Source organism: Stigmatopora nigra, chromosome 22 (genome assembly GCF_051989575.1).
Source record: "Stigmatopora nigra isolate UIUO_SnigA chromosome 22, RoL_Snig_1.1, whole genome shotgun sequence".
NCBI classification, from domain to species: Eukaryota; Metazoa; Chordata; class Actinopteri; order Syngnathiformes; family Syngnathidae; genus Stigmatopora; species Stigmatopora nigra.
Window position 1 is genome coordinate 6192400 of NC_135529.1, and position 24768 is coordinate 6217167.

At 39.9% G+C, this 24768-nt stretch overlaps 5 protein-coding genes across 10 annotated transcripts; 1 reads left to right on the forward strand and 4 right to left on the reverse strand.

Moving 5' to 3' along the window:
- The first annotated feature begins 76 nt into the window (after positions 1–76).
- LOC144215432 (phytanoyl-CoA hydroxylase-interacting protein-like) lies at positions 77–5742 on the forward strand. Its single transcript, XM_077744357.1, has 5 exons — positions 77–206; positions 2409–2578; positions 3457–3631; positions 3786–3903; positions 3990–5742. The coding sequence occupies exons 2-5, from the start codon at positions 2411–2413 to the stop codon at positions 4534–4536; spliced, it is 1008 nt and encodes a 335-aa protein (XP_077600483.1). The 5' UTR covers positions 77–206; positions 2409–2410; the 3' UTR covers positions 4537–5742.
- LOC144215434 (DNA replication complex GINS protein SLD5-like) lies at positions 3435–12052 on the reverse strand. Of its 2 annotated transcripts, XR_013330434.1 has the most exons (9): positions 11793–12052; positions 11641–11727; positions 10883–10996; positions 10698–10795; positions 10082–10170; positions 9907–9997; positions 9709–9813; positions 9062–9281; positions 3435–3674 (listed from the first exon to the last, which is right to left on the reverse strand). XR_013330434.1 is itself a non-coding variant. In XM_077744360.1 (8 exons), the coding sequence occupies exons 1-7, from the start codon at positions 11883–11885 to the stop codon at positions 9717–9719; spliced, it is 669 nt and encodes a 222-aa protein (XP_077600486.1). In that variant the 5' UTR covers positions 11886–12052; the 3' UTR covers positions 8803–9281; positions 9709–9716. The 2 variants fall into 2 exon arrangements, 1 of the variants encoding a protein (XP_077600486.1); XM_077744360.1 differs by lacking the exon at positions 3435–3674 and having other exon boundaries at positions 8803–9281.
- LOC144215433 (protein phosphatase 1 regulatory subunit 3C-like) lies at positions 5788–7447 on the reverse strand. The gene is made up of 3 exons (XM_077744359.1): positions 7096–7447; positions 6955–7024; positions 5788–6816 (listed from the first exon to the last, which is right to left on the reverse strand). Exons 2-3 carry the CDS (start codon positions 7008–7010, stop codon positions 5982–5984), a joined length of 891 nt encoding a protein of 296 aa, XP_077600485.1. The 5' UTR covers positions 7011–7024; positions 7096–7447; the 3' UTR covers positions 5788–5981.
- A 226-nt stretch (positions 12053–12278) lies between the features above and the next one.
- LOC144215686 (uncharacterized) lies at positions 12279–17531 on the reverse strand. Of its 3 annotated transcripts, none has more exons than XM_077744768.1 (7): positions 17437–17531; positions 16390–16448; positions 14440–14599; positions 14307–14359; positions 14001–14098; positions 13778–13931; positions 12279–13705 (listed from the first exon to the last, which is right to left on the reverse strand). In XM_077744768.1, the coding sequence occupies exons 1-7, from the start codon at positions 17438–17440 to the stop codon at positions 12659–12661; spliced, it is 1575 nt and encodes a 524-aa protein (XP_077600894.1). In that variant the 5' UTR covers positions 17441–17531; the 3' UTR covers positions 12279–12658. The 3 variants fall into 3 exon arrangements, with proteins under 3 accessions (XP_077600894.1, XP_077600895.1, XP_077600896.1); XM_077744769.1 differs by lacking the exon at positions 17437–17531 and adding an exon at positions 17050–17376; XM_077744770.1 differs by lacking the exons at positions 16390–16448; positions 17437–17531 and adding an exon at positions 17050–17376.
- Positions 17532–18288: 757 nt separating this feature from the next.
- On the reverse strand, positions 18289–24283 carry LOC144215823 (drebrin-like protein B). 3 transcript variants are annotated; one of them, XM_077744980.1, is made up of 15 exons: positions 24113–24283; positions 23148–23203; positions 22804–22916; positions 22646–22720; positions 22249–22398; positions 21628–21705; positions 21383–21534; positions 21251–21305; positions 21095–21166; positions 20681–20801; positions 20374–20490; positions 19736–19810; positions 19494–19552; positions 19337–19421; positions 18289–19186 (listed from the first exon to the last, which is right to left on the reverse strand). In XM_077744980.1, exons 1-15 carry the CDS (start codon positions 24193–24195, stop codon positions 19050–19052), a joined length of 1428 nt encoding a protein of 475 aa, XP_077601106.1. In that variant the 5' UTR covers positions 24196–24283; the 3' UTR covers positions 18289–19049. The 3 variants fall into 3 exon arrangements, with proteins under 3 accessions (XP_077601106.1, XP_077601107.1, XP_077601108.1); XM_077744981.1 differs by lacking the exon at positions 19736–19810; XM_077744982.1 differs by lacking the exons at positions 19736–19810; positions 20374–20490.
- Between the last annotated feature and the right edge of the window lie 485 nt (positions 24284–24768).

A 24768-nucleotide genomic window follows, 5' to 3' on the forward strand; every position in this document is an offset into this window, starting at 1 on the left:
TTTGTGTGGTCCATACACACATACACACACACTAGGATGAAACAGACGGAGAGTACGAGCAAGAGAGAGAGGATCTAGTATATTCGTTGTACCTCCAAATTAGTTTCCCAAGGCAATCTATCAGACACTGCTGCATATAAAAAGACACAGAAGCAGGGAAACGGCGGGTAAAATCTTCAGTCCCGGCGGTATACAACATTGTACAAGTAAGGATTTATTTTTTACTATACATGCAAATTTGATATTGTAAAAATTGCTACTGATTCTCCTTCATATGTTTAAGTGTTAATCTGTTGTGCAATTTTTGTAATTATTCTTTGATGTGTGCTGTTTGCACCTGTTTGACAGCATTGGAGGACCATTTTTCTCTTTTTTAATGAGAATTTGAGTATATTCTGTTTGTCCCAGCTGGTGTAAGCCTAATATTGTTTTGATAATGTTTACTACAATGTGTATATTGATACTTTTACCATTATATTTACCAATCTAATCATTAAAAAACAAAGCAATATAGTTTCCATCCTTTGAGTTTTTCTTCCCAAATCAAACTTTGCTCTCATTTTAGAGCAACCCAGCAGGAATAATGAGTTTCAAACAAACAGTCTCCTCATGCGTACAATTGCGTGGGTTATAAATAAACAAAGCAAAAACACGGCAATATAACATGACAAACGTATTCGTATTGCTTTTGTTTCAATTCAAAATGGAACTAAGGATAATACTTCCATTTATAATGATGCTCGTGGCGACCATTAATAGGCAACTTGGGTGAAATGCATGAATAAGCTGGAGCAAGTCGTGCAAATGTAACCCAGCTGCAGAAAACAATCTCAGAAGGAGCAAAAGACAATGCTTTGATCTGGCATTGATGGAACTTAGAGTATTCTATGAATGCGGCATCTCTGCTCATGCTGCATCTGTATGTTTTCTGGTATTTATCTAAGGCTGGTTCACACACAAATAATTAAACTAATGAGTTGTTTTTCCGACACAGCCATCACACAGACCTAAATAGCCCGATTTGGAGCAACTGGCTATTACAGTTAATGCTGCAGCGGAGAAAATTGGCTCTTTTTTTCACAGACTGATGCACAAATGAGGGCAACTGGGATGTGTGAGTGATTTGGAAACCTGCATTTGAACTGATCTCACGTGTACTGGTTCTGCCAGTGGAATATTCGCAGACAGCAACCTTTGATGAGTGTTCTGTAAGAGTCTATTGTTGGCCCACTTTCTGTTCCTGAAAGAAACTTTAGCAATGAGAAATGAGCAAAAAACTGTTGTGGAAAAATGTGTGCAATGGTCTTTTTCCTCAGGCTCCAGTGTGGACTGGCTAAAGAGCGCGTTTCACAATTCATAGGCTTGAATGAACCACTACAGCCTGTCCGTGAGAGAAGGTCTGGAACACCTGAGCGGACTTCCATAATCCTGCAATGTATTTTTTTGTCTCCATCTCTGTTTTAAATTGATGTTTGATTTTTTTAAATAATTTCACCTCAAACTCCTGCAATGCATATTTTCTCTCTCTCTGTGTTTAATTCTTTTTTTAAGGAGCTCATGAAAGCATTTTTGTCCATGTTTAATGCAGCACAGTGAGCATGTTAGGCTTCCACCCTGAACGGCTACTGAGGTTATTTTAGGCACACATATGCATAACGCAGAGCGCTGGAGGGACGGAATGGCTGCATGGACTAAAAAAAATAAAAAAATAAAAAACAAGCTATGTGCTCGGCTGCAGAGAAGTAAGGCAGACATCAAATCAAACACCTATCAAAAAGTGGCTGAGTCTATTCTCCTACTCAAGGCTTTGTGCAGTAGTGTGGATCAAATGGCTGAAGTGTGACCAATAGTGATTCATCACCTTCCCCACGCTTAGATTTTCCTGAGGGTTGTGAGAGAAAATACACGAATCAATAGGTCCACTTTTGAATTTAATTGTTTGTGATAATCCCTGTATTAAAGTCGCATTAAAACAACACTAGGAACAAAACTGACCATTTTTAGAGCTGAACAAATTGATTCAAATTGATGATTTTGAATCTTATATTGCCAAATTATTTATAGATTATGTATTGCTAAAAAAATGACTTGGTCTGATGTAATAAGATTAAGAAGAAGATAAATGAATAAAATGTTTGGCCAAATTCATTAACAAGCAGTGAATTAATGACTCCTCAGATCATGATAAGAATCCAACTCGGGCTTGAAGTTCCCTATTGCGTAAGAAAATAGCATATTTATTTGCATCTACTCAATCTCTATATATAGAACTCACTTATTTGCACATTAAGATATTCACAAGGCTCAAAAGATTATGCTTGGCAAGTGCCTGTGATTTTAATGGAATAGTTTTCAAAAAGGATAGGCTGTCATGTGGCTTTCAAATCTCCTGTTTTATCATTTGACAGAAATGGACACCCCTCTCGCCACCCCATGTAACATCCAAATATGTGAGGTGACGTGTGATTCGTTCCGCATCGTGTGGGATATGACCCCCCAGGACACGTCCAGAGCCACACATTTCTTCATTGACCTGAGCCGCAAAGAATGCAGAGATCCCAACCGCTTTAAACACAGGGTGAGTCAGCCAAGGAACAGCCTGTAGCTCTGTCTATTAACTGTCTGCCTTCATTAAAACTTCTCAGAGATGATCGCAAAAGCCTTAAATAAGCAGTCTATTCAAAAGGGTCTGGTAAGGTTAACAGAAATTCTGCACTAATCTAAGCACAGCAAGCTCAGTTGTGCCCTTTCAGTCTGTTCCAATTGAAGCAAAAGGGAAAATAAGCATGTGACTCAACAGCTCTGGGGCTCTGACTCATGTGTTCTCTTATAATTATTATAATTATTATTTCAACTAACAACATCGACCGGTTATTGTGGTAATTACCGCTAATGCGTATTATTAACTCATTTTAGGAACAACTACATTATCTAATCACAAAGTCAGCAAGACACAGAAGTGTTTTTAATGTGAATTCTGACTAAAATATGTATTGGGTATGTATTATAATTTCTAAACAATTGACTATCAAAACACCGGGAACTAAAGCACATGTTTCCAATGTATAACGTTAACAATTGCTTTGATACGATTAAAATATTCTAACTATATTGCACGATAATATAATAATTTACTCATTTAGCAATCAGGCTCATGCACAACTTCTCCATTTCTTTTTTGAAGTGACAACGGATTAGGAATTTTTGTACAAGTGGGTAAAAGAGCAAAAAAGTTACATCATCATGTTACCATGGCTATGTGAGCCTATCGTGTATTTGGCGACGCTTCTTAGACACTTTGGCCAAAACAAAGATTAAGTGTCTCTTCGTTTACAGCTGCTCGAGTTTAAAAGCAATATCACTGCAATAATGCAAATCCTACAGAGGGAAAAGCCTGTTGTGCAAAGCCAGTAAAATGTCCTTTGAAATGCTAATTAATGAAATCGCGTCCTTCAGGATGTACCAACCAAGCTGGTGGCAAAGGCTGTGCCCCTGCCCATGGCTGTTCGTGGACACTGGTTCCTCAGCCCCTGCACGGAGTACTGCGTGGCGGTCCAGACTGCAGTTCGACAGCCTGATGGCGAATACCTCGTGTCGGAGTGGAGCCAAGTGGTGGAGTTCTGCACAGGAGGTGAGGCATCTGATGGTTCAAGTCATGCTAATGTAGATACAGCCTGAGAGGGTACATAAAAATAGTCATAAAAAGCTACTGTCTTGGGGTTCATTTGCATTTGAAAGCAGGGCAGAGTTTGGAAATGATGATTATGTTCTTTTTCAAATTGCAGACTATGCCATAGAACATCTTCAGCAGCTTCTGGACAAGGCCAAAGGCTCTACAGGAAGGCTTCTGAAATTTTCCGTGTTTTATCGGAATCAGCATCCAGATTACTTTGACTGCGTCAGGTAGTTCGGGCATGAAAATGAGAACGATTAAGGGGACAATATGGACTGAAATACGTATATGCTTTCTCCTCTGGTTGATTGTTTAGGAAGGAGTCCGCAGGTATGATGCATCCTGCCCTTAAAGACACGAGCGGGAGTCATGGTTCTCCGATAAATGGCAAACTGCAGGGGGTCTTCTTTAGCTGCAACACCGAGTTCGATACAGGACTCCCCCCAAAAGACTCTCCTTATGGTCCCCTGCGCTTCCAGATCCCGGCAGGACACCTGCTCAACCCCAACATCTCCCTGTACTTTGCAGACTTCTATTGTATGTACACAGCCTACCATTACGTGGTTCTGGTGCTGGCCCCCGTAGGCACAGAGAGGGACCACTTCTGCAGAAGCCGCCTCCCCATGCTAGACTTGGCCAATAACCCCTTCTTGACGTATACCGCGCCTCAGAGGCTCGGCGAGGAGCCGTTGTACTGCCACGCCAGCGACGTCATCCTCGAGGTGCTTTTCACAGAGCCGGTCAGTTTGGATCAGGGCACCGTGGAGCAAATCAGTGGACACCACCAGCTCATGAGTTTGACCACCGCCAATGCCAAGAAAGATCCGAGTTGCAAAGTGTGTAACATCAGTGTGGGCCGCTAAGGCGGATTACACACAGCTCATCGTGTCGGCCAAAAGTCGCAGAAAAACACTTGAAGGGAGTGTGCATGTTGCCTTTGCGTCTCCCTCCCAGGCTAGAATAGAAATCTTATCTCACAGATGTCCGTCATGGGCATCTTGAAAATGTATTTCTATTCAGAGCTGTGGAAAAGACTACATGTTATCCCTGGTTTTCTTGAAGGTAGTATTTTGTATTTTTTAGCAAGTGGCGTATTGTGATGGTAAAAATGGTGCAGACATTTCAGGTGCTTACTTCGAATTTCTATTCAAAATATAAACCAAATTCTACTGGTCTTAACGTTTGCCTCACAGATTTTCTTAACTTTCCTCTGTGGAATTTGCATGTTTTTTAAGTGTATAACACAGCTACCATTTCTGTACTCCAGAAATAGACATATTAGGTAAAATTGAAGACTCTACATTGACCAGAGGCATAAAAACAGATAAAAATTTGTTCATCTACAGCATTTTTTTAATTAGTTGGGATTGCCTCAAGCTCACTAAGGTCTCAAGAGAGATGTAGAACTAAATAATGTATAGTAATAGTGAAAATAGTAATTTTGAGTAGCAACAGGCACCTTGACAATGTTGGCTTCCCCATTTGACCTTTCCCTATCATTTCATTCTCATCTCATGTTGCTACCCCGAAGCCAGTTCTGTCATTGTAGCTCTCATAGTCCACACTCCATTTAATGACTTGATTCATATCATACGCCGCATCTTGTTTTGAAGCAAAGGGGCCCTCGAAAATCATGTTACGCTGGCAGCAATAGAAAAATATGAAGTGATAGATTGGGTCCAGCCTACACATACTGCTATTTTTGTGAATTACCCCAAAGTGCAGCCTGTCTTAGTCTAACTTTGTGAGTCCTTTCTTTGTCTGAATATCGTGTTTCAAGAGATCATACTAGACTAGATATTTACCAGTTACAAGTTACAGATGCAACATGGACAAAGGGTGTGCAAAACCTCCTGTTATCATCAGTCAGATAGTTTATCTCAACAGGCCTGAGCTAAGATTACCTTGCTTCCCGCATTGGGGCCTGGATTTGTCCCTGACGATAATCTGTGACCTATTTGTGAATCCCAGAGATGCCCAAAGTAAACAGAATCCCACACTCTGTTTTTCAATGGTCTTCCTAAAACTAAAAATAATATATAAAATGGTTTAGTGTAGACTCCCACAAATAAAAGACTGATATCCAGAGAAAACGAAGGATTATAAGAGTTTTTTTTATTACAAATCTACACTATACTATGAACATAATTATAAAATGACAGTAAAGAAATACAGAAGCACAACTAATTATGACAAAATAATCATTTCAGGCGTTTTTTGCTTTGCATAATATTGGCAGCAATTACATTTTCCAACCTTGCGGTTTAGCCGTGGCGACCCCTGAGAGGATAAACCAAAGGTCTGCCAGCTATCTGGGACAAAGATGTGAGTTCACACACACTTCGATTGCGTAGTTCCGCCCATCGTTGTTGTCCCAAAAAGTATTACACTGCCCTACTGCTGAATATTTTAAGCAGAATTCAATTTTCTTCTTTGCATCGAGTACTTTGGGGATGTCTATGTCAAACTCAAAGATGTCGGTTTGTGGCCCTCCAAAACGCTGCTCCAAGTACGTGCAGGGTTCATCACTGTAGCTCTGCCAAGAGTCAAAGGTGATACGCACACACACATCTTTTTGGAAGCTGATGTTTTGGACTCGGACGGTGCCTCTGAGGGCTTGCTCAGTGACCGTGCAGTTCTCCAGGGTGATTTTGTTCTCAGCAAGCTTGGCACGAAAGGCTTGGAAATTCGAAGAGGGCTGCGGAAAACCGAGCGTGAGCTGTGTTCCTGGGCAGCAGGTGCTGACCGTGCAGCTGTAACCGGCTTCGGTCGCACTGACGAGACCCTGCAGGGAAGGCAGGGGTTCCAGGTCGGAATGATCTTCTTCGTCGTGAAAGATTCGCACGTCTGCCAGGGAGTGTCCCTTGGAGTCCGCGAAAACCACTCGCTTGTTCTTGATTGGGGCCACAATATCTTCGTCATCGAAATCCAATTCTTTAAGGAAACCTACCAGTGTCTGGTTCAAGATGACAGCCGAGTCGTGTTTTGGAAGTGCAGAGCGGAGACAAGGTCGCAGTGGTTTCAGGATGGGCACCCAAACATGAGGACACAATTGTTTACGTTGGTTCAAACACAGCCTGACCGCAATCTCTACTAGTCCCGCTGACTGAGCCATTGAACCAAGGCCAAATAGAGGTAGGAAACTGAAGAGGGAGATTAAAAAAAAATGACATAAGGCTTTGATTTAGGTTTCCTTTACATGCAATCAGATGAAAGCACTCCAAATGACATGCATTCTCACTTCCACAAGTGCATGCATATCATCCAAATTAAGGCCTTACGCTGTGCCAGATGTCTCCATGTTGGAGGTGCAGTGTGAAGGATTCAAAGTACCCATTTGTGTGAACACGGCTAGAACAAGAGGAAAAACCTGAGTACGACTTTGGTAAACACAGAACTTAACCACATCCTATTTTACTTACAAAATGGTGGACAGCGTGTGATCCTGCGAGGTGCGTGTGCTCCCCTCAAGCACAGCAGTCCTATGTGACCTTCTATTTATACTTTCCCAGCTATCTTCCTGTACTCCGCCCCCTGTGTTCCACTGACCACTTTGTTGGAGGTGCTCTTCTTTCCCCTAACAATGTTGCACTAGCTGCCACTGAGGTGTTACATTCAAGTGAGAAATGTTTGGCCTGTGCCTGGGACTGAATTCTGCATTTGAGTGTCAGTTATAAATTTGTGTGCAGTGTCCTCATTTAGCACCACTAACACTTGCTAGGATCACTTTTTTCCATGACTAAAGAAAACGAACAAGTGCATTACTAGAACTATGGCAAAAACACTGCCTTTATTGCTGCTAGCCCCACCCAGTTTAAGATGGATGGAAAATCGATAGCATCAGTGGCATTGAAACATGATCATTCACTGCCAGAACTCAGTTAAAATGAATTGGACAAATGTTGCAGCCAATGAGTTAAGACTTAGATCAAATAAATATTGAGTGTACTAGTCTAGTTCATAGTTTAAGACAATCATTTCAGATTTTGTCTTACTAAGGAGGGGTGTTACTATATACATTGATCACAATTGGTACTTAAATTGGTTAAGCAACGATCCAATTAAATCAAGTTAAGCACAAAGCGACAATCAACATTGGCACATAATATTTACTTAAAATGAATGTTTTTTGAAATTCAAGTGTATTTAATGTTGTCAAAATGTCACAATTACTCAACATTTGTTACTGCTTATGTTAAATGTAATTGACTGTTAACATAATATCATATTAAATCAATTAAAAACCTTTAAATTAAATCGGGATAATTAATGCTATCAGCAAATTTTGTATCATTCAGACAATATTGCACTATCACAAAATTGATGATATTTACGTCTACTAATGAGTGCAGTGTTCTAGAACATTGACCTTAAGCAGGATATTCCAGATCCCATCATAAATTTTAATCCTGCCCCCCCACCCCCCCCCCCCCCCCCCCCATTATAAAGAGTTGCTGGGGATGTGGTAAAGGAGCCACCACGGTCATCTGTAAAATGCAGCACTCTGCCGGCTGGCTCATGTCCTTAAGGGATGGTTGTGTGAGACCATGTTGGCATGTGTGACGCAGGGTTACTAGCCTCTCACAGCATGTCTGTCATCTAATGTGTCAGCTTGCCATGACTGCAGTAAGTGGGTGAAAGTGTGTGGCAACCACCAACTAGCACGTGCTGAGATGTTTGGACTAAAATAAACATTTCCATGGCGGCTAATCTGAGCCTTTAGTTAATTGCAAGAGAAAGTTAAAAGACCATAAAATCTACAGCTAGTGAGCAGAATCTGAAAGAAATTGAATGGAAAAAAGCACAATCAATCTTCATGTTCAGTCAACATTTGGCATGATTAGGGCATTAATTTATTAGATCGGTAATTACTTTCCTTTTAGTTTAATAAGATCTACTGCCTTATCGCGCCTAATTATTTGGCAATTAGAGCGAGTGCGCCTGATGAAATTGCTCTTGCTGCAAATTACATAACTGAACTATTACAACAATTATGTTCCAGTAAAGACAAGACTTTACTGGGGGAAAAAAATGACTAAAACTCACAAACGTATTCCACGCACCGCTCTTCAAAAATATAGTTTTCAACTCAGTTGTTTGTCGGTGTGAAAAGATTTGATTAAAAAAAATGCATGATGAGGTTTGCATTTATTCAATCAATTTGATTGACTACAGAAATTGACATTACCACCAGACAAAAAAAGGCAAGTCACCTTTGTGATACAGACAATACATAACTTTAAAAAAAACATAAAACAATCAAACTGCATATGATGGGAATAATAACAGCATGAGACTATGCCATTTAAAACAGTCAAAACAAACATCTCTCTGTCACAAACGTGCTGTATTTGTACTTTGGACTAGTAAACACCATGGTAAGTTTACCTTGGAAGGCTTTAAATGCTGCACAGAAACTCTCCAATCCACTTCATCATTCGGCCGCAATAACTGGAATCAATATTAAGAGATTATGCTTCCCTCCATGTGTATGGACCATTAGTGGGTCACGAATCACGTGGTGAGCACGCGTTTTGAGTTGTGCCGAGACATGATATAGCGCCTGATGCTTTTTTAAGACCAAAAAATCCAGAGCAGAAACAAGAACCTGAAAGACACAAAGTACATTCTTTATTAGTACCATTCTATAACATGCAAGTCCACCTTAGAACATTTATCCATAGTCATTCCTCGTTAGGTTTGTGACTTTGCTGCATCCCATCCATGCTGAATTTTAGTCAAAATGTGTTGGAAATGTAGAAAACCACAACATGGGGGGCACCACAATGCAAACATTGAAGTTTGAACCTTGAACATCCAATCTGTGACACAAATATGAAAAACAAGAGCGTACTGCATTGCCCTAATTAGAGCACATTCTCAAAGTGTTGCCAAGAAACTATAACTGAATAAATCTCAGGGCTAAAAATAATCTAGATGACAGTACAAAGGAGTTGCTTACATAAGAAATGCAGGGAAAAAAGGCAAGCGTTTGCATGAGTTGGAGGGCCAGCGTGGACTTGAGGCTTATTTACCTTGACATTTAAATCAACTGCGCAGCTCCACTTGAAATAAGTGGTGCAATGGTTCGATAGCGCATGAGATGTTGAGAGCCCTCTTCAAGATCCACCACGTATTCTCTGGGACAAGAGATTATATCATCAGTAGTGATATTGATATCATGAAACAATCATTAATAATTAAGTTCTGGGAGGTTTGGAAATGTGAAGTACCTCTGATCGTCCGTTTCGGGCTCCACTAAAATGTTTTCTTGTCTTTCTTTCACCCTCAGGAACACAAAGGAGTCTAGGCAGGGCGCCGGAACTGAGTGTCAATCAGAATGAATAGAATCAGTATTCAAGCGAGTCAGGAACTTCAGTGTGGTAGAATGTGTTGAGAGGACTCCACCTGCTTTCAGCATGTCAAGTGTCTGGAGGATGGGGGGCATGTGACTCAGTGCCACATTCTTTAAGTGACTTTCTGTGTTTGCAGCATACCTGCAGGCAGACAGACATACCATGGAATTCAACCCAAACAGAATGCTTTATATATAATTTAAAACTATTCTTGTCATGTAAAAAGGATGTAGGAAACATCAATGTGTGAATGTCACAGGAACTAATATAAGTCACATTTTAACAGTATAGTAAGCCCATAGTAGTCAATGTTTTTATCCCATGTAGCAAATACTAAAATACTTTGAAGTCCAGGCCCAACTTTAGTTTTTCAAAAATGTAAAATGTTTAATGTATCTGTAACCCAACATAAAGCACCATGTAAAAATTAGCACTACACACCAAAAAAAACTCAATTATGTTTGAATAGTGTGAAAATAGTCTGCATATCTATATGTTTTTGCATTATAGATACTTATAGATCATTTTGTTGCCCTTTACTCATTCAAAACCTGATCTACCCATTTCCGGTCTTTTGAAAATGATTATTGCCCGTTAATAGGATACAATCTAGAAGATGGATGGATGTACTTTACACGTTCCACTGTAGTTGACTATACGTTGCTTACTCTTTGGCAAAGGCAAACTCCTCAGGTGAGAGCAGAGATGGTTCTCCATCACTGCGAGACTTTTCTTTCTCAAGCACATGAGGAAAGAACTTTTCAATCTAAAGCCAAACAAACAAACACAAGGCCATGCTGTCATACTTTATGAACCCACTCTGAAGTGCACTGACATTGATGAAATGCCTAACCTTCTGAAGACGCGAGCGTAGGTAGCTGCACAGCACAAAGCGGATCCGGTCGATCTCCATGCGGTGGATGCTGGCCTTGGCGTCGCCTTTCTTCACCCTCTGTAAGTTTGCTTCCTAGTGTAAGGAAGGAACAAAATAACGAACTGAACAATGTAAGATGTTAAAAGACTGTGGACATAAAAATGATCAAGATAATTTAAAAACTTGTTCCATTATTGTCACCTACAAGCTCCTCAAATGAATTGAAAAAAAAACAAATCAAAGCATAGAAAGCCAATATGTGTCAAAAAGTCTATCGCAGGCCTAAAGGACAAATTGTCCACTCTAAAGATTTCCTCTGATTAATGGCAAATTCAGTGATGTTTAGATCAGGATTTTTACAATTTTACATAATACTTTTAAATTACTTTTCAAACATGTTTTTTTTCTCCCCAAAATCTTTTGGGTACTGTATTTATCATCCTGTGTGTTATTGTTTTTAGGGTCTGTTTACACCTGAACCTCGAATGTGTAAATGAAGTTGATCGATTATCCTATGTTGCAATCTTCAACAAAGTCATTCTCGAGTGTATGTGCAAAATAAACACTGGTCACGTTGGATATAGATTTGGACTTTAAACTGGAGTGGACACGGTTACCATAGTTACAGCGCTGAGTCTTTTGACACAATGTAATCCGGAAACTGATGCAAAATCGACTAAAAGTTACATTTATAAGGATCGTCGCCGTGTTGTTGTTATTATGTTTATTATATGTACCATGTGTGCGAGTTGCTCCATGACACACTCCACCACTTCAGACTGGTTGGGCAACAACTCCGGTGAAAACTTTTCATTTAGCCAAGCCTGCAATAAACAGTCGTGTTATAAGTCAGCCACTTTTATTTATGATATGACAAAAAGTTATTTACTTCTTCCAGTTTGGCGATCAAATCGGCAGGGGTCATGTCATCCTCTTGACATTCTTCTCGGCTGGCATCGTTGTCAAACAGCGATTCCGACATTATATTTTTTCTAAGTCCACAAAAGAAAGCTATTCTAAAGGCAAAGCGTGTGTGATCGGCTTGAATAGGGAAGGCTTTGCTAGCTAATGTTAAAGCGATAGAAAGCCACTTGTTTCTTCGCGCCTCGGCGCCTGCTGTTCTCGCGAGATGTTGGGTTAGTTTTCACCCAAGGTCTACGATTCTTAAAACCAAAACAAAGTCTTCTTCTTTCTCATATTTTATTGCGCTTTGCACCTAATATTTAGGCGCATTACCGCCATCTACTGTACATTCATTAAAGTCTTTTACATTTGTAAAGTGTGTTGATAAATTGGTGTGTGGACTATATCTGCCTCTCACATTTCAAATCAAATATGATGTGCATAAGGCTGTGTGGAAGTGAGGAAAAATTGCTGTGAACTATAGATTGAATAATTTATTTCTGGTTCTAAATTGTGGCATTCACCGTTATACAGGCAATAATACACATTTTTCAGCAAAAAAATAATCATTGTCCACTGCCAAACAAAAACATCCCAGAAAGTATTTCCTTTATATAGAAACAATGACTTATGGCTTACTGCTGGAACATTCAAAATTGACGCACTGAAAGATTTCCTTTTTGTTCTTGTTCCTTTTGTTCACTTGACATCACTGCCATAAATGGATGAAGAAAGATTCATCATTTATTGTAATAGCACAAAGTCAAACGGTTTTGAAATCCATTAAAAAAAGTCATAAAAAACCATAAGCATAGTTTGCAAGCAGCAGGACAGAAACTTAAGAAATCACATTTATTCTTGAGTAGAAAACGAGGTCACGCTGGGGGTCGTGTAAGCATGACCCCATAAAGGGAAGGGGTACGGGTTAGGGTATACGAGAGCGGAGTGAACTGCGCTGACAGGAAAATGGCGATACGGGAGCTGGGATTGAGGTATTCTCATTCTGGGGAGGAGAACCGGCTGTTGCGAAGTGCTCCGTAGATTAGAGTCTCTACCAGAGATGTTATGAGACTGCTCGCGGCTTAACCTCTGCTGGGCGGGAAGAAACTTTGCTGGCATTGCCCTCAATGTTTCCCAAGGCCAGGAGTACGGATGGATGTCTTTAAAATATTTGCCATTATGCGTCAAATATTGGATCCTGTGGCTCGGCCGGATTGGAGCGGGTCGCAAAAGCTGTGCAGATTTTGTTGGAACTTTGCTGAAACTGGAGGAAGACGATGATGAGACCCTGTCAGGTTTCAATTTGGTAAGTGAACGAAAAGGATGCTCAAGGGCTTTGCGTGGATCTTTAAACTTGCTATCACGTGCTAAGGGGTTGACTTGATTTTTATTTTTTCTTTCTACAGCTTGATCTTTTGACAAATCTGTCATTGGTGTATTATTTTGGAGGTAATTGGGCTGCAAGTTGGAGTTCATTGCGGTATTATTATCATCCTCTGATGCGATGGAGGCTGGGGATCCACTCCTGGAGGACAAAGAGCTGGAAGAGAGTGGGCGTGGCGAGCTTTCCAAGGACTCGCACTCATAGCTGCCGGAAGCCGGAGATGAAGAGCGGCGGATAACAGAAGGCCTGTCTTTCCCCTCAACTTGCGGGCTCGCTCGAAGGCTCGCCTGAGCTACGCGCTTCTTCTTCTCCAGAGGAGAGATGACCTCTCCGACGACCGAGGAGATGTTCCCCGGCCAAGGCCTTGCTGCCGGGCCATGCAGCAGGTGGGGATATGCGTAAAGGTCAGGGGTGCTTGGCCCTTGTGGCTCCTGCCTGTCGGGGGTGGCAGACCAGAGAGCGCAACTGGGAAACTTGGCTGCTTTCATCTGTAGAGCAGCCTCCGAAAGCAGTCTCTGTAAAAGAACATAGTTTCAAATCGGAATAATCAACACAAGAAGCTGGTTTTATTCAGCGTGATGTCATACCTCGGAATCTTTCTCTGACTTGCTCCTTTTCCCTTTCCACTCAGCTTTGTTGGTCTTCTCCTCTGAAGGATGCTTATAAGGCTTCCTGGGCTTGTTGAGAGGCAGAGGTTGATCATCTTCCCCTTTTAGATGTCTTTCATAGGGCAATACCAGCCTGCAACATGAGGCAAATTGTAAGTCCAAGTATGGATTTATATGCGAAGAAATGAAGGAAGGGCTCTACCTCTCGTAGTGTCTGCGAGTACAAGTTGCAGCACTGGTGCTTCCGGGACTCCCTCCCAGTTCATCGTATACTTTCTTCCACAGGCGGCGCATTGTCACCTGTTGACAATGTCACATTGTAACACTACACATTTATCTGGGTAGTAAATGCAACATTGTTTTAGTTGTAAGAGTTAAAAAGATGTTCTGTGTCCCAACATTGTGCATTTTTATTGACCTTTTTTTTAGCATCTGTTCCATTTAACAAATATCAATCCCCTGCACTAGCAACAAATAATGAATAGTTACATGAAGGGTACTTACTTACCGAATTATATCCTCCCAATTTTTCAACTGTTTTGAAGATCATCCAAAGGTCAACTGGCAGGATAACAAAGGCACAAGTTAAGATTAAATGAAATGGATTACAACTCATTAAGTTTAAGCAGCAAAATACTCACTCTGCTTGAAGCCTAAATGTGGGATTCTTTCAATGGGGGAGCCCCGTTCCTTCATGAAGGAGTGAAGACTTGATACAAAGGACTTCTCGTCAATATGCAGCGAGCTGAGTCGCAACCCATCCTTGCAATTGTCGTGCAATTCAGTGACTGGTTGAGAAGCCTAGTCAAAAAACAAAATAAAATAAATACTGTATTAGGAAATCCATCCATCCATACCAGCACATCTTATTTACAAAGAAAGTGGTCGGAATGCAAGTCTGCTCTTGTTTCTTTTTAGCAAACAGAAATATTTAAAGTCCTCTAGAAAATGTGATAAACAATAGATAGCATTTCACAAACGGTTATTGCACCTTTAACACCTTTCCAATGTTTCAAAGTTGACAAAGTCACGATTAGCTGTTTGCAAGCATGCAGAAATGAAACAGTGAGTCTTTGCACAAAAGTGCCTAATTTAGAGAAGTTGAGCGGTGTGTTGAAGAAGAGAACCTGCTATTAAAAGTACTTCATGTTCACATGACATTGACTGTGAACTATTGTTACCGGTCAAATCTGGCTAGTCTAAACACTTTTCTACTTTGTAAAGGATGATGAGTCATAGCAAATATTCAAACATGACATCTCACTTTGAATAGATTGAAAGTATAATAAAAAAAAAAACACTCATTTGACTCAATACATTTAGATTTTTTTTTTCCCCTGAAAATAAAAAGAATGTAATGGCAGTCATTCTATAATAAACAGCTCAAGGTGGTTTCATGTTGAATCTAGTTCCTCTCTGTGGTTCCTGGTTCCGAGAAGTCGGCCAGCAAAGTGAGTAATAGTGAAGGTGCGGACCTCCAGGCGAGCCCCAACTGAGTCACCCTTTATCTGCCCGGCACCGCTCTTCCAGCTTTTCCGTTTATTTATGTGAACGTCTCAAATGTTTGAAATACAGCCCATGCGGTTTTTATTGAGGCGAAATGAAAGTTCTCACCAAATCAAAACTTGACTTAACTGCTGTACATGTCATAAGGACATCATTTTGTGTGTGTTTTTGTTCTCCAATTCTCAATGATGCTGTACAAAAGGGCTGCCAGTACAGACATGAATATTAACACACACACCATTAACACATATTTTTATCATTCAACTTTTTTGACACCTTTTGTTTTTGTAGAACTGAATAAAGGCGTGATGTTACACCCAAGCTAGACTAGATGATTATGTATATGAAACGTATATACATCATTTCTCTTTTTTTTTTCTCAATGGCCATGTATTGTTAAAAAATATATAATTAGAATAATCGTAAAATACAGTAGAGGTAATTGTCCTTAGCAGATAAGAACCCAATTCCATCTCTGATTCTTTTATATGTTCAGATTTAATTTAAAAACTAGCCTTAAGTAAGGTCATATATATATTTTTTATTTCAAAAGTGCCTTTCAATATTTTTAAATTTCTACTGGTCAATATAAAGAAAATATTACAAATACAATTGCTGTTTCAATCTTACGGTTTTGCTTGATGTGTTTATAATTGTTCCAAATTGGCAGTAACAGTGATACTCAATATCATAGATAGAATTTAGTTAATTTTAGAATTAATATAAAATGTAATGATGTTACAATTTACTGAGAATAGCAAAAACACCTGCGACCAGAGAAAGTTTGATGAACTATTTTGTATTTCTCACATCACTGCAAAACAAAATGTGCAGTTCCTTTCCAAAGGTCAAATATGCACCTTAAAAAAAATCATGCGATCCTTCTTACTCATTTCACAAGCTTATCTGAAAGACGTGCAATAGAGCGCTTCAAATTTGCACTCCTTATGAAATTCGACAAAAAGGGAAATGAGAGTGCGTCTTTGTGGAGTCATGTCTGCAGTCACACATTAACTGTAACAGATGAAAATAGCTCAGAGTGAAACCTGCGGGCCAATCGACGTTTTATCGGCGGTTCCTCTCACCTCGCCCGATGTCTCCATGTTTTCTTCACTCGCCAACGTCAAACTGTGGTCCTCATTAGCTGAACCACAAAGTTAACAATAATTCAGTTGGCATCATATTCTAACATATGATCATATGAACATATTGTCCCCGGATCCTAATGTGAAACCACAGGTAGCAAACCACTTCCCACTCACACCCTAACACTCACACTTGCACACCACTGGAGGATATTGTGATATGCACATGACACTGTACATTGTTTTAATCTGTAACCACAATATTAGTTACACCTGCACCCAGATCCCATGAGATCTCCCACATAAGCTAAATCAGTATTGGCTTTTATTGGCAAATCGTAGTGTTATCATTGTACTATAAGCACTAAACTACTAACTGAGTCTACACTACATTTGAAAAGTTAGGGGTCATTGAAATGTCTTTTGTTTTTTCATTGCCTACTGATGACTATGTTTCTTATTGTTATGAAAGAGATGTGAACATTAAACAATTACAAACATCTGTACTACATTGCCATGCATTTTTCTAGTGTCCATCAAAAAGTCAATGTTTTTCTGATTTCTAGTTTAAGAGTTTTGTATTACAATATTTAGACCAAATTAAAATATCCATTTAAAAAAACAGGCTTGTTTTAAAGAGGAAAAAATTAAAGAACTTACATTTCCAGATAAATGAGTCTGTTTAGTCTGAGGTGTCTGCTGTTCTCAGCCCGTCAACCAACCACTGTATCGTTTTGTGCGTAAAACCAACATACTCCTTTTGAGATGGCTTGCTTCCTGTGCTGCGGCTTCAAATTTGTATTCAGCTTTCAATATAACCTCTGACTTCTCTATTTCTTTGCTGAGAGTTGTATTCCAAGTTGTATCACTTCTACTTTACTGTTTATTTAAAGTATATTTGAACCAATCAACAAATTGAAAATGACCTTTTTTTGTTTGTCAAAAATATACTTTCATGGCCCATGAATGACTTTCATCGACCATCTCAATGTTGTGGTCAAAACTAAAATTCAACATTAAACTTTAGACAATTAATTGGATTCTTACCCATCTTTAGAGGACGACTTCCAACGAAATCCTTTTGTGACTGGAGTTTAACTTGTCCTAACACCAGGTGTCAAAAATACTGCACACATTCATTGGTTGACACATCACACACAATGTGACCCCCCTCTTCTTACTAATATCATTACTCTTGTGTCATTGCTTTAAGATAGATAACCAGAGTTCACAATGACACACGGTGTCTGTGCATTACTCATTATATTTCCACCCGTTTTCAGACAAAATGAGAATTTAGTGTTGTTTTCCAAATGGTCATTGTGTGTTTGTGCCATTGCATTCAACTGAGTTTGATTATTCATTCCAACATTTTTTCCATTCATTTCACTTATCCTCACAACATTGTGCTGGAGCCCATCCCAACCAATTTTGGGCAATAGATGGTGGACACTTAGAGTTGTTTTGATAACATTTGCAATATATTCAATCAAATTGTTTACATGATGTGGAGACATGACATGTCTCACAATGAATTATTCCAATGATAGTATATATTCTATTGATATTGTGCATATATAAACACACTAATTTCAGCTCTATTACACTTTGCCTATCTGTACACCCAGTGTCAGCTCCAAAAATAATTGTTGGTCCCAGACATTAACATTTCACCATGCCTCCATCAACTAAGCATGTAAGAGAGGTGGAAAAAAAAAGATTTTCTTCCAATGAAATGAAACTTACGCATGAATTGCATTAATTCCTCCACGGCATTTCAGCCCAGGAAAGTGATTGAAATGGTGTTGCCTTTACATCAAGTTCCTCTTTAACCTCAGAAAACCCCTGACAATTCTCTCATTGAAAAGTTTTTGAGCATGAAAAGAGCTGACCACAAAAGGGATTTATTCATTTTATTATAAAGGCTGGATTACAATAGACTCTGGCAAACTGCATAACGAGACAGGATGCGTCATTTTGGTCAACTGATGACGAACAATATTTTCAAAAACTAGAATGACGTTTCAAGATCAAACAACTATGGCATTCTGTAAAATGTCAAAGTTTCTTTTTCATTATATCCACTCTCAATTTCACGGTAATCTCACGATTAAAACTATCCACAGTGCACTGAGGAAAAAGTTGAATACTTTCAAATATAAGGACCAAGAAAGGGAAATTTACTCAATTCATAAAGGCAACCAACATGAAGAAACACAAAGCAAAAAAACCCAAAACCAAAATTCATATCCAATCAAATACACAAATTGAAATTCATACATGATCTGTTGAAAGTCACATGAAATGGGACATTTGGTCTTGCGAGAACAAAATGAACAAGAGGGGTAAATTCAACTAGTACCACATTTTTTTCCACCACCTGCAGACGATGCTACTGCAATTAATAATGAAATGATGTGACATACATGAGTCAATTTGTGAGGAATGTTGACTTAAGTACTGTGTATGCTCAGAAGATTTCAAGATTCAAACTAAGGCTCATCACATTTACAGGTAAAGTGGTAGAGGTGACTTAACGTGCTTACAACATGAACTTATTCATGGAGCTGGTTTGAAATGATCAATTGGTAATGTCCAGGCCTTTAAATTAAATGTACACTCATTGGTCCATGATCTGGAGCGGCTCAGTTAGCGGCAGACTATACGAGTTCGACGTAATTGGCCGGGAACATGCCAAAGTGGCCATTGGGCCCGTATCCTCGCCACCATCCCTCATCTATCATCTCGATCCCGGTGATGATTTCATCAGGGTCGAAGGAGATTTCTGTATCGTCGGCTAGGAGGCAAAGAGTCACTCATATTACTGAGAAATTCTAACATTGGCAACGTTTTCAAAGAACCTAGTACATTTTTAAGTTTTGGGACTGTGTTTGTAACCCTGGATTAAAATGACTATGCCATATAACCGTAATAAAAATGTATTTACCAGCCTCATAATCATATAAGGCCCGAGCACAGATTCCTCGATCTTGCGTCTCCTCAGCAGGCACCTCATAATTGTTCTCCTCAACCTGTCAGAAAGAGAGTGTCCTTCATTTGTGTCCCAGAAATATCATTTTTTACAACAAGGGGAAAAAAATCACCTGCGGGGGGTCCTCATTTTTCGGCTCCTGAACAGTAGGGCTTGCAACTGGCTCTTCTTCTGTTGAAAGAAAATAAAGAAGCCTAGTCATGTTTTTATCTTCCGATAGATGGCAGCAGGTGGCTGCTGTTGAGTAGATAGCCAGAATGGCCGGAAGGAATGAGCTATGATAGCAAATCATGTTTCAAATTAACCCAATGAGAGGGTAACTTGGTCCATGAAAGGCTTAAGGTGATGCCCCACCTTTCAATTGCTCCTCGGGGGCTTCCTTCTGCTCGTCATACTCACACCTAGAGTTTCCATCATCCACATCGGGCTCTTATCACGCAAAAACACAAGCACAGACATGCGTGTACACACAGGATGGAAACCACTATGAGTAGCAGGCATGATTAATTCAATGTGAACAAAAAGGATTAGATTGGAAGTGAAATGATGACATGAAATGACTCAATCCTGAAAAGCAAAATAGCTTCAAGGAAAAGTTCTGATTTCCTTTAAGCAATTATATATTAACATGGTTGAAAGACAAAGTTGTCCCTTGTTCATTGTGGATTTTATCACATTTCTAAGAAATAGCGCTTCCTCTAATTTGAAGTGGAGTGTTTTGGAAAGTTGAGCAAAAAAAAACAGCTGATCACCGAACTTTTAAATTAAAAAAAAAAGTTGTCTGAATTAATGGCTCAGCCATCACAATTCATTAATAAGGACAGTTGATGCATAGTTAGCAAAAAAAAAATTCAGATTTCACACACAACAAGCAAAATTGTTTTGTTTTGCAAGTGGAATTTTCCTAATGCAAAACAAAGTTTGGGAAACATCAATTTTGATCAGTCACGAGATATGTTGTGTGGTGTGTCTTTGAGTGTGTAGGCTCACACCTGCAACAGGGACAGGGACAGGTGAGGGGGGGCCTGTCGGCACCGGGGACACTTGACGCTGAGGGGGTTCAGCCTGCTCGTTCTCATTCTTAGACAGAAAAGGACTTTGCAGGCGCCCTGAGTAAAGCACCCCCACATGGAGTCCAAGGCATGCACGAATGGAGGAGAGGAGAAAAGAACGGTGGAGACACAATGGAGACAGACAAACAGGTTAAGTGTGATCATGGACAGATATAGCACTAAAGAGGGTGGAGTTTAGACAAATGTCGGATCGGCCAATATTTCCAGTGTTGGGGCTGGGTATTACCTGGTTGTGGGCTGGGAGGGGCAGCAGAGGGCACATTTGAATCACTTGTCATTCCTCTTTCTCTCTGCTTGAACATGTCTCTGGGGTTGGTGGTTCGTTGAGAGATTAGTGAAGCTGCCTCCTATCATAAAACACATCAGCTCATTAGACACTAACTGCTAAGAAAAACCTACATTGAAAACAATGTCTAATGGAACCTATAACATTATATTGTGGATATACATCATTAGTTAACAACTCAGCCTAAATTAAAAGGTTATTTTTTATCAAGTGTTCCAGTGCTTTTGGCGATGAAGGATATCCAGTTATGTCTAGTCCTATATAAATCCATATCCTAACACACAAAGTGGAATAAACGCAAAACATTTGGGTATTATCACGTAATAGCATTTCTTTGGACAAAAGGGGACTCACATTGGCCTTTTCCACAGATTCCCCTGGCCTGCCTGCTTTCTTCTGAGCTGACTCCATCTGATCCTGCTGCTCCTGATGGTGGTCACATTAAAATTTAGCTTTTGTATGTTTCCATATCATTTTTGCTTGGAAAAAAAACCCAACATGCTCACTTACCCAGCGTTGTTTCTCTTTCTCTTTGCTCTCAGCCTCCTGCTGCTGCTGGTACTTCCTATCAAACCAAGGCTCCAATCAGACCAGTAACATTTCAGTCAGTCATTCCAGACTGTCTTAGTTATCACCACCTACTTTTGTTCCTCAATTTGAACAGCCCTTTCCTTGTCCCGTTTGTCCCTCTGTACTGCCTCTTTGACTTCCCTATCTTTCCTCTCTTTCTCCAGATGCTGGCGCTCTTCATCTGCCCTGCGCCGTTCCTCCTGGCGACGTCTCTCCTCCTCTTTCTTGGCGACAAAAAATGACAGATGGCTATTAGTGTAATTGCAGTGACCATTAAAACTAAATCAGAATGATATACAGTGAAAACCCAAGCGTACCTCAGCCTGGGCCCAGAAATTGTCCTTGTTGGTCTTTCTGATTTCTGACATAGCATTGGTCTTCTGATACACAGAGCCCTGTAAAAAGAACAACTAACATCAGTTAGTAGGACGACACGATCGAAGAAAATGGATCCCGAACATTAGAGCACATTCAGAAAAACAACCATTCACATCAAATGCGTTGAGACAAGACCGAATTTTGAATTTTACGCAGATGGCCAAAGCGCGTAAACATTATTGCAAAGTGCTGACAGATAAACAAGGACATAAATCAAAATGAATGTCGATGTTTATCCCGTTAAAACCTAAAAAACTAAATTACTAACAGCAAAATCTGTTCCAACTCTAAGCCTTTGATGAAAAAAGACTTTAAATTTCAACTAATATTTGCATCATATTTAGATCAGTTGTTATCAGGGAAAAATATCACATTGCTCAAACCTCATATCAAAAATGAGATGTTTGGCTATATGGGCTTAAAAGAGAGAGCAAAATATAGTTTGAAATGGACTTGGTTTTCTTGTTTTTCACCTCATGACAATGGGTCGTGTTTCTTGCAACAATTTCAGTCCATTTTGCAAGTAACAAAACATTGCATGAGTGGAGAATAGGACGTACCACGGGACCCTGAGGGCCACTGTCTTGGTAGCGGCTGGAGGTTTCTTTGTGGAAGCTGTAGTTGGCCCCTGACGCCTTGGCCACTTTCTGCATGATCACCTCAGGTTCAACATCCTCCTCGGCTCGGGCATTTACTGTTACATGGGCCCCCTAAAACACATTCAAATGAAAGTTCCATTCATTGCCAAGTCTGCCATGCGGTTGCTCTTATGATATACGATGTATGACACAGAAACTGCTCCAACTGAGCCTTTTTCCACAGTTGCATGCATCTTTGATGAATGTTCTTTTTTTGGTGTCGTCCTCCAAAGATTAACAATGTACAATTCAGCAGATTTTAAACACAAACAGATGTTGGGAGAAAAGTCAAAGGCATATTGAAATCAGTGCTCGTTACCTTAAGAAAGTTTGCCATGGAGCTCACATGATTTGCACAAAGTCCTTTCCTGGCATCTTTGACTCCTTCCCCCGTCTGTGGCACAAACAATTAGTTCTTAATGACACAATTACTGGCAAGAGTCGAGCAAATACATTGAGGAGGAGCGTATTACTAACCCAGTTGATGAGGACGTATTTAGGAAGACCAGAGTTGGGATCTTCAACCCGGCAGAATGCATACATGATTTTTCCACTGTTTAACTCTTCCACCAGCTCCTCCAGTCCTCCATCTGATAGACAAACATTGTGGGAATAGTCAAAAGGCTGCTGTGGTTGCTTGTATAACAGAGAACATTTTTTTGCCTTAGCAAATGAAGGGTTGAGACAGCACAGGCAAGCGGTTGCTTTGTGCTGATCTTCCAGTGCTATGCTAGCATGCTGACAAGTGACATTCCGACACACATTTGAGGTTGTTGTGTTGAGATTCCAAAAGCTTGATAACGACATAACCAATTACTCACCTCCTTTTTCTGCCAGGCGGATGTCATTGCTGTTTCCTTCGTAAGTGAATAAGGCCCTGAGGAGGAGAGTTGGAAAAAATATTTGCAGTAATGTTGCTCCTCTTGATAGTTGCATTTCATGAAGGCTACAAATGCTCTATGCGTGAGTAAGCCAAATTCTTTCCATGTTTCTATGCGCTTAATTAAAATAATCATCTCCTTGATTTAAAATACTCCTGGGAGTGATAATTTTATTTTTGCACTCATCGTGCTCTCTTAACTGCAATTTCAAAAACAGTCACTTCACATAGTTGGAGCATTTCACATCTTATAAGCCGATTGCGCCTCATAGTAAATTACACGTCATAAGATTGCTAAAGAAATCCTACCACATCCTGCATCTATTATAAAACACTAAAATTATAAATCATCCATTAGATTTCTGAAACCTTGAGACATAGCTATTACAAAAGAATATTTTAAAGTCATTTGATAGAACCAAAATAGAATTTCAGGGAATTAATTGTTAAACTTAAAATACAATAAAATGAAAGTTTGTCAAAATTTCCACATCCTTACTTAACCAGGAAGTACCGTACGTACTAATTCAATACTTAAGAGGGGGAGGAGGTACAGAAACATATTATTTTACAAAAATGCCCGTGCATTTCAACAGCTGTTGCATGGCTTGATATTAAAATATGAACTATTGAAATAATGGATGATGGAATTTGAGGTAATGCAGCATCTGTGCAAAAACGGACAAAACTATTGGCAGCATATGTTAAGAAATACAAATGCACGGTGATGAAAAGATGAATACATGCTAAGATCAAAAAGGAGAGACATTAGATGAACGCAGCAGACAACTTAACGTGACTTCCCGACTGACCATCTCCCATGTTAGCCAATATCAAAGCGCATAAAAAAAACGATGTCTCCGCCTTACACCTCAAAGTTTTGGAGTGTGATTTGCAGATCCTTACCAGTTTGTATTGGATTTTTCATTAACGACTTCATTGTAGGCCGCTGATAACGCGGCCCCGTTTTTGCTAAGGTTTACTGCCATGGTTGTATTGAGAGAAGCTAGCCAGCTAGCTTTCCTGTCCTATCCGGGATGCGCCCTTCCTTGATAGAGGGAGGCGTGGCATAGGGGGCGCTGCTGCCTTTCAGGAAGTCAACGGGCAGCGTGAAGGGGCGGTGCTTGTCTCCATCGCAAGGGGACACAAAAAGCATGAATAAACTTATGCAAGTCTGCCCTCATTCTTAATATAGACATTTATCTTTATGTCACTGGCTTTTTTGTTTATTATGTTTCGATAACTAATTAAAAATCTCGCTTGGGTAAAAGAATGGAATGCACCACATGCATCTGCTTTGGATTCAAGTACTATATAGTAATGTAATTTTTTTAACCAGTCCCCTTTTAATTAAGTAATGGTAGCCTTTGACGGTGGCAGACGTCCAATCGATTTTGACTGGAAGAGTTGGCAGAGATCATTCTTTGGCATTCTGCCATTGCAAGTGGATTTGACGTTAATCGTTGTCAGTGGCAGATCATTTAAATGCAGTGCAATAAATAATTCATTTTAAAATAACTCTTGGCAATGCATTTCAAGTCCATTCAGAAAATAGAAAAGAA

What these genes read in the sequence shown, in the direction of transcription:
- LOC144215432 (XM_077744357.1), top strand. Translation starts at nt 2,411, where the DNA reads ATGGACACCCCTCTCGCCACCCCATGTAACATCCAAATATGTGAGGTG. An exon ending in CCAACCGCTTTAAACACAGG is followed by an intron (nt 2,579 to 3,456) that starts GTGAGTCAGCCA and finishes CGCGTCCTTCAG; the next exon opens with GATGTACCAACCAAGCTGGT. An exon ending in GATTACTTTGACTGCGTCAG is followed by an intron (nt 3,904 to 3,989) that starts GTAGTTCGGGCA and finishes TTGATTGTTTAG; the next exon opens with GAAGGAGTCCGCAGGTATGA.
- LOC144215433 (XM_077744359.1), bottom strand. Translation starts at nt 7,010, where the DNA reads ATGGGTACTTTGAATCCTTCACACTGCACCTCCAACATGGAGACATCT. An exon ending in ATGGAGACATCTGGCACAGC is followed by an intron (nt 6,817 to 6,954) that starts GTAAGGCCTTAA and finishes CTCCCTCTTCAG; the next exon opens with TTTCCTACCTCTATTTGGCC.
- LOC144215434 (XM_077744360.1), bottom strand. Translation starts at nt 11,885, where the DNA reads ATGTCGGAATCGCTGTTTGACAACGATGCCAGCCGAGAAGAATGTCAA. An exon ending in TGATCGCCAAACTGGAAGAA is followed by an intron (nt 11,728 to 11,792) that starts GTAAATAACTTT and finishes TGTTTATTGCAG; the next exon opens with GCTTGGCTAAATGAAAAGTT. An exon ending in GAGTTTGCCTTTGCCAAAGA is followed by an intron (nt 10,171 to 10,697) that starts GTAAGCAACGTA and finishes GTCTGCCTGCAG; the next exon opens with GTATGCTGCAAACACAGAAA.
- LOC144215686 (XM_077744768.1), bottom strand. An exon ending in ACTCGCAGACACTACGAGAG is followed by an intron (nt 13,932 to 14,000) that starts GTAGAGCCCTTC and finishes CTCATGTTGCAG; the next exon opens with GCTGGTATTGCCCTATGAAA. An exon ending in AGTCAGAGAAAGATTCCGAG is followed by an intron (nt 13,706 to 13,777) that starts GTATGACATCAC and finishes GTTCTTTTACAG; the next exon opens with AGACTGCTTTCGGAGGCTGC.
- LOC144215823 (XM_077744980.1), bottom strand. Translation starts at nt 24,195, where the DNA reads ATGGCAGTAAACCTTAGCAAAAACGGGGCCGCGTTATCAGCGGCCTAC. An exon ending in CCGCCTGGCAGAAAAAGGAG is followed by an intron (nt 22,917 to 23,147) that starts GTGAGTAATTGG and finishes TTTGTCTATCAG; the next exon opens with ATGGAGGACTGGAGGAGCTG. An exon ending in AATACGTCCTCATCAACTGG is followed by an intron (nt 22,721 to 22,803) that starts GTTAGTAATACG and finishes TTTGTGCCACAG; the next exon opens with ACGGGGGAAGGAGTCAAAGA.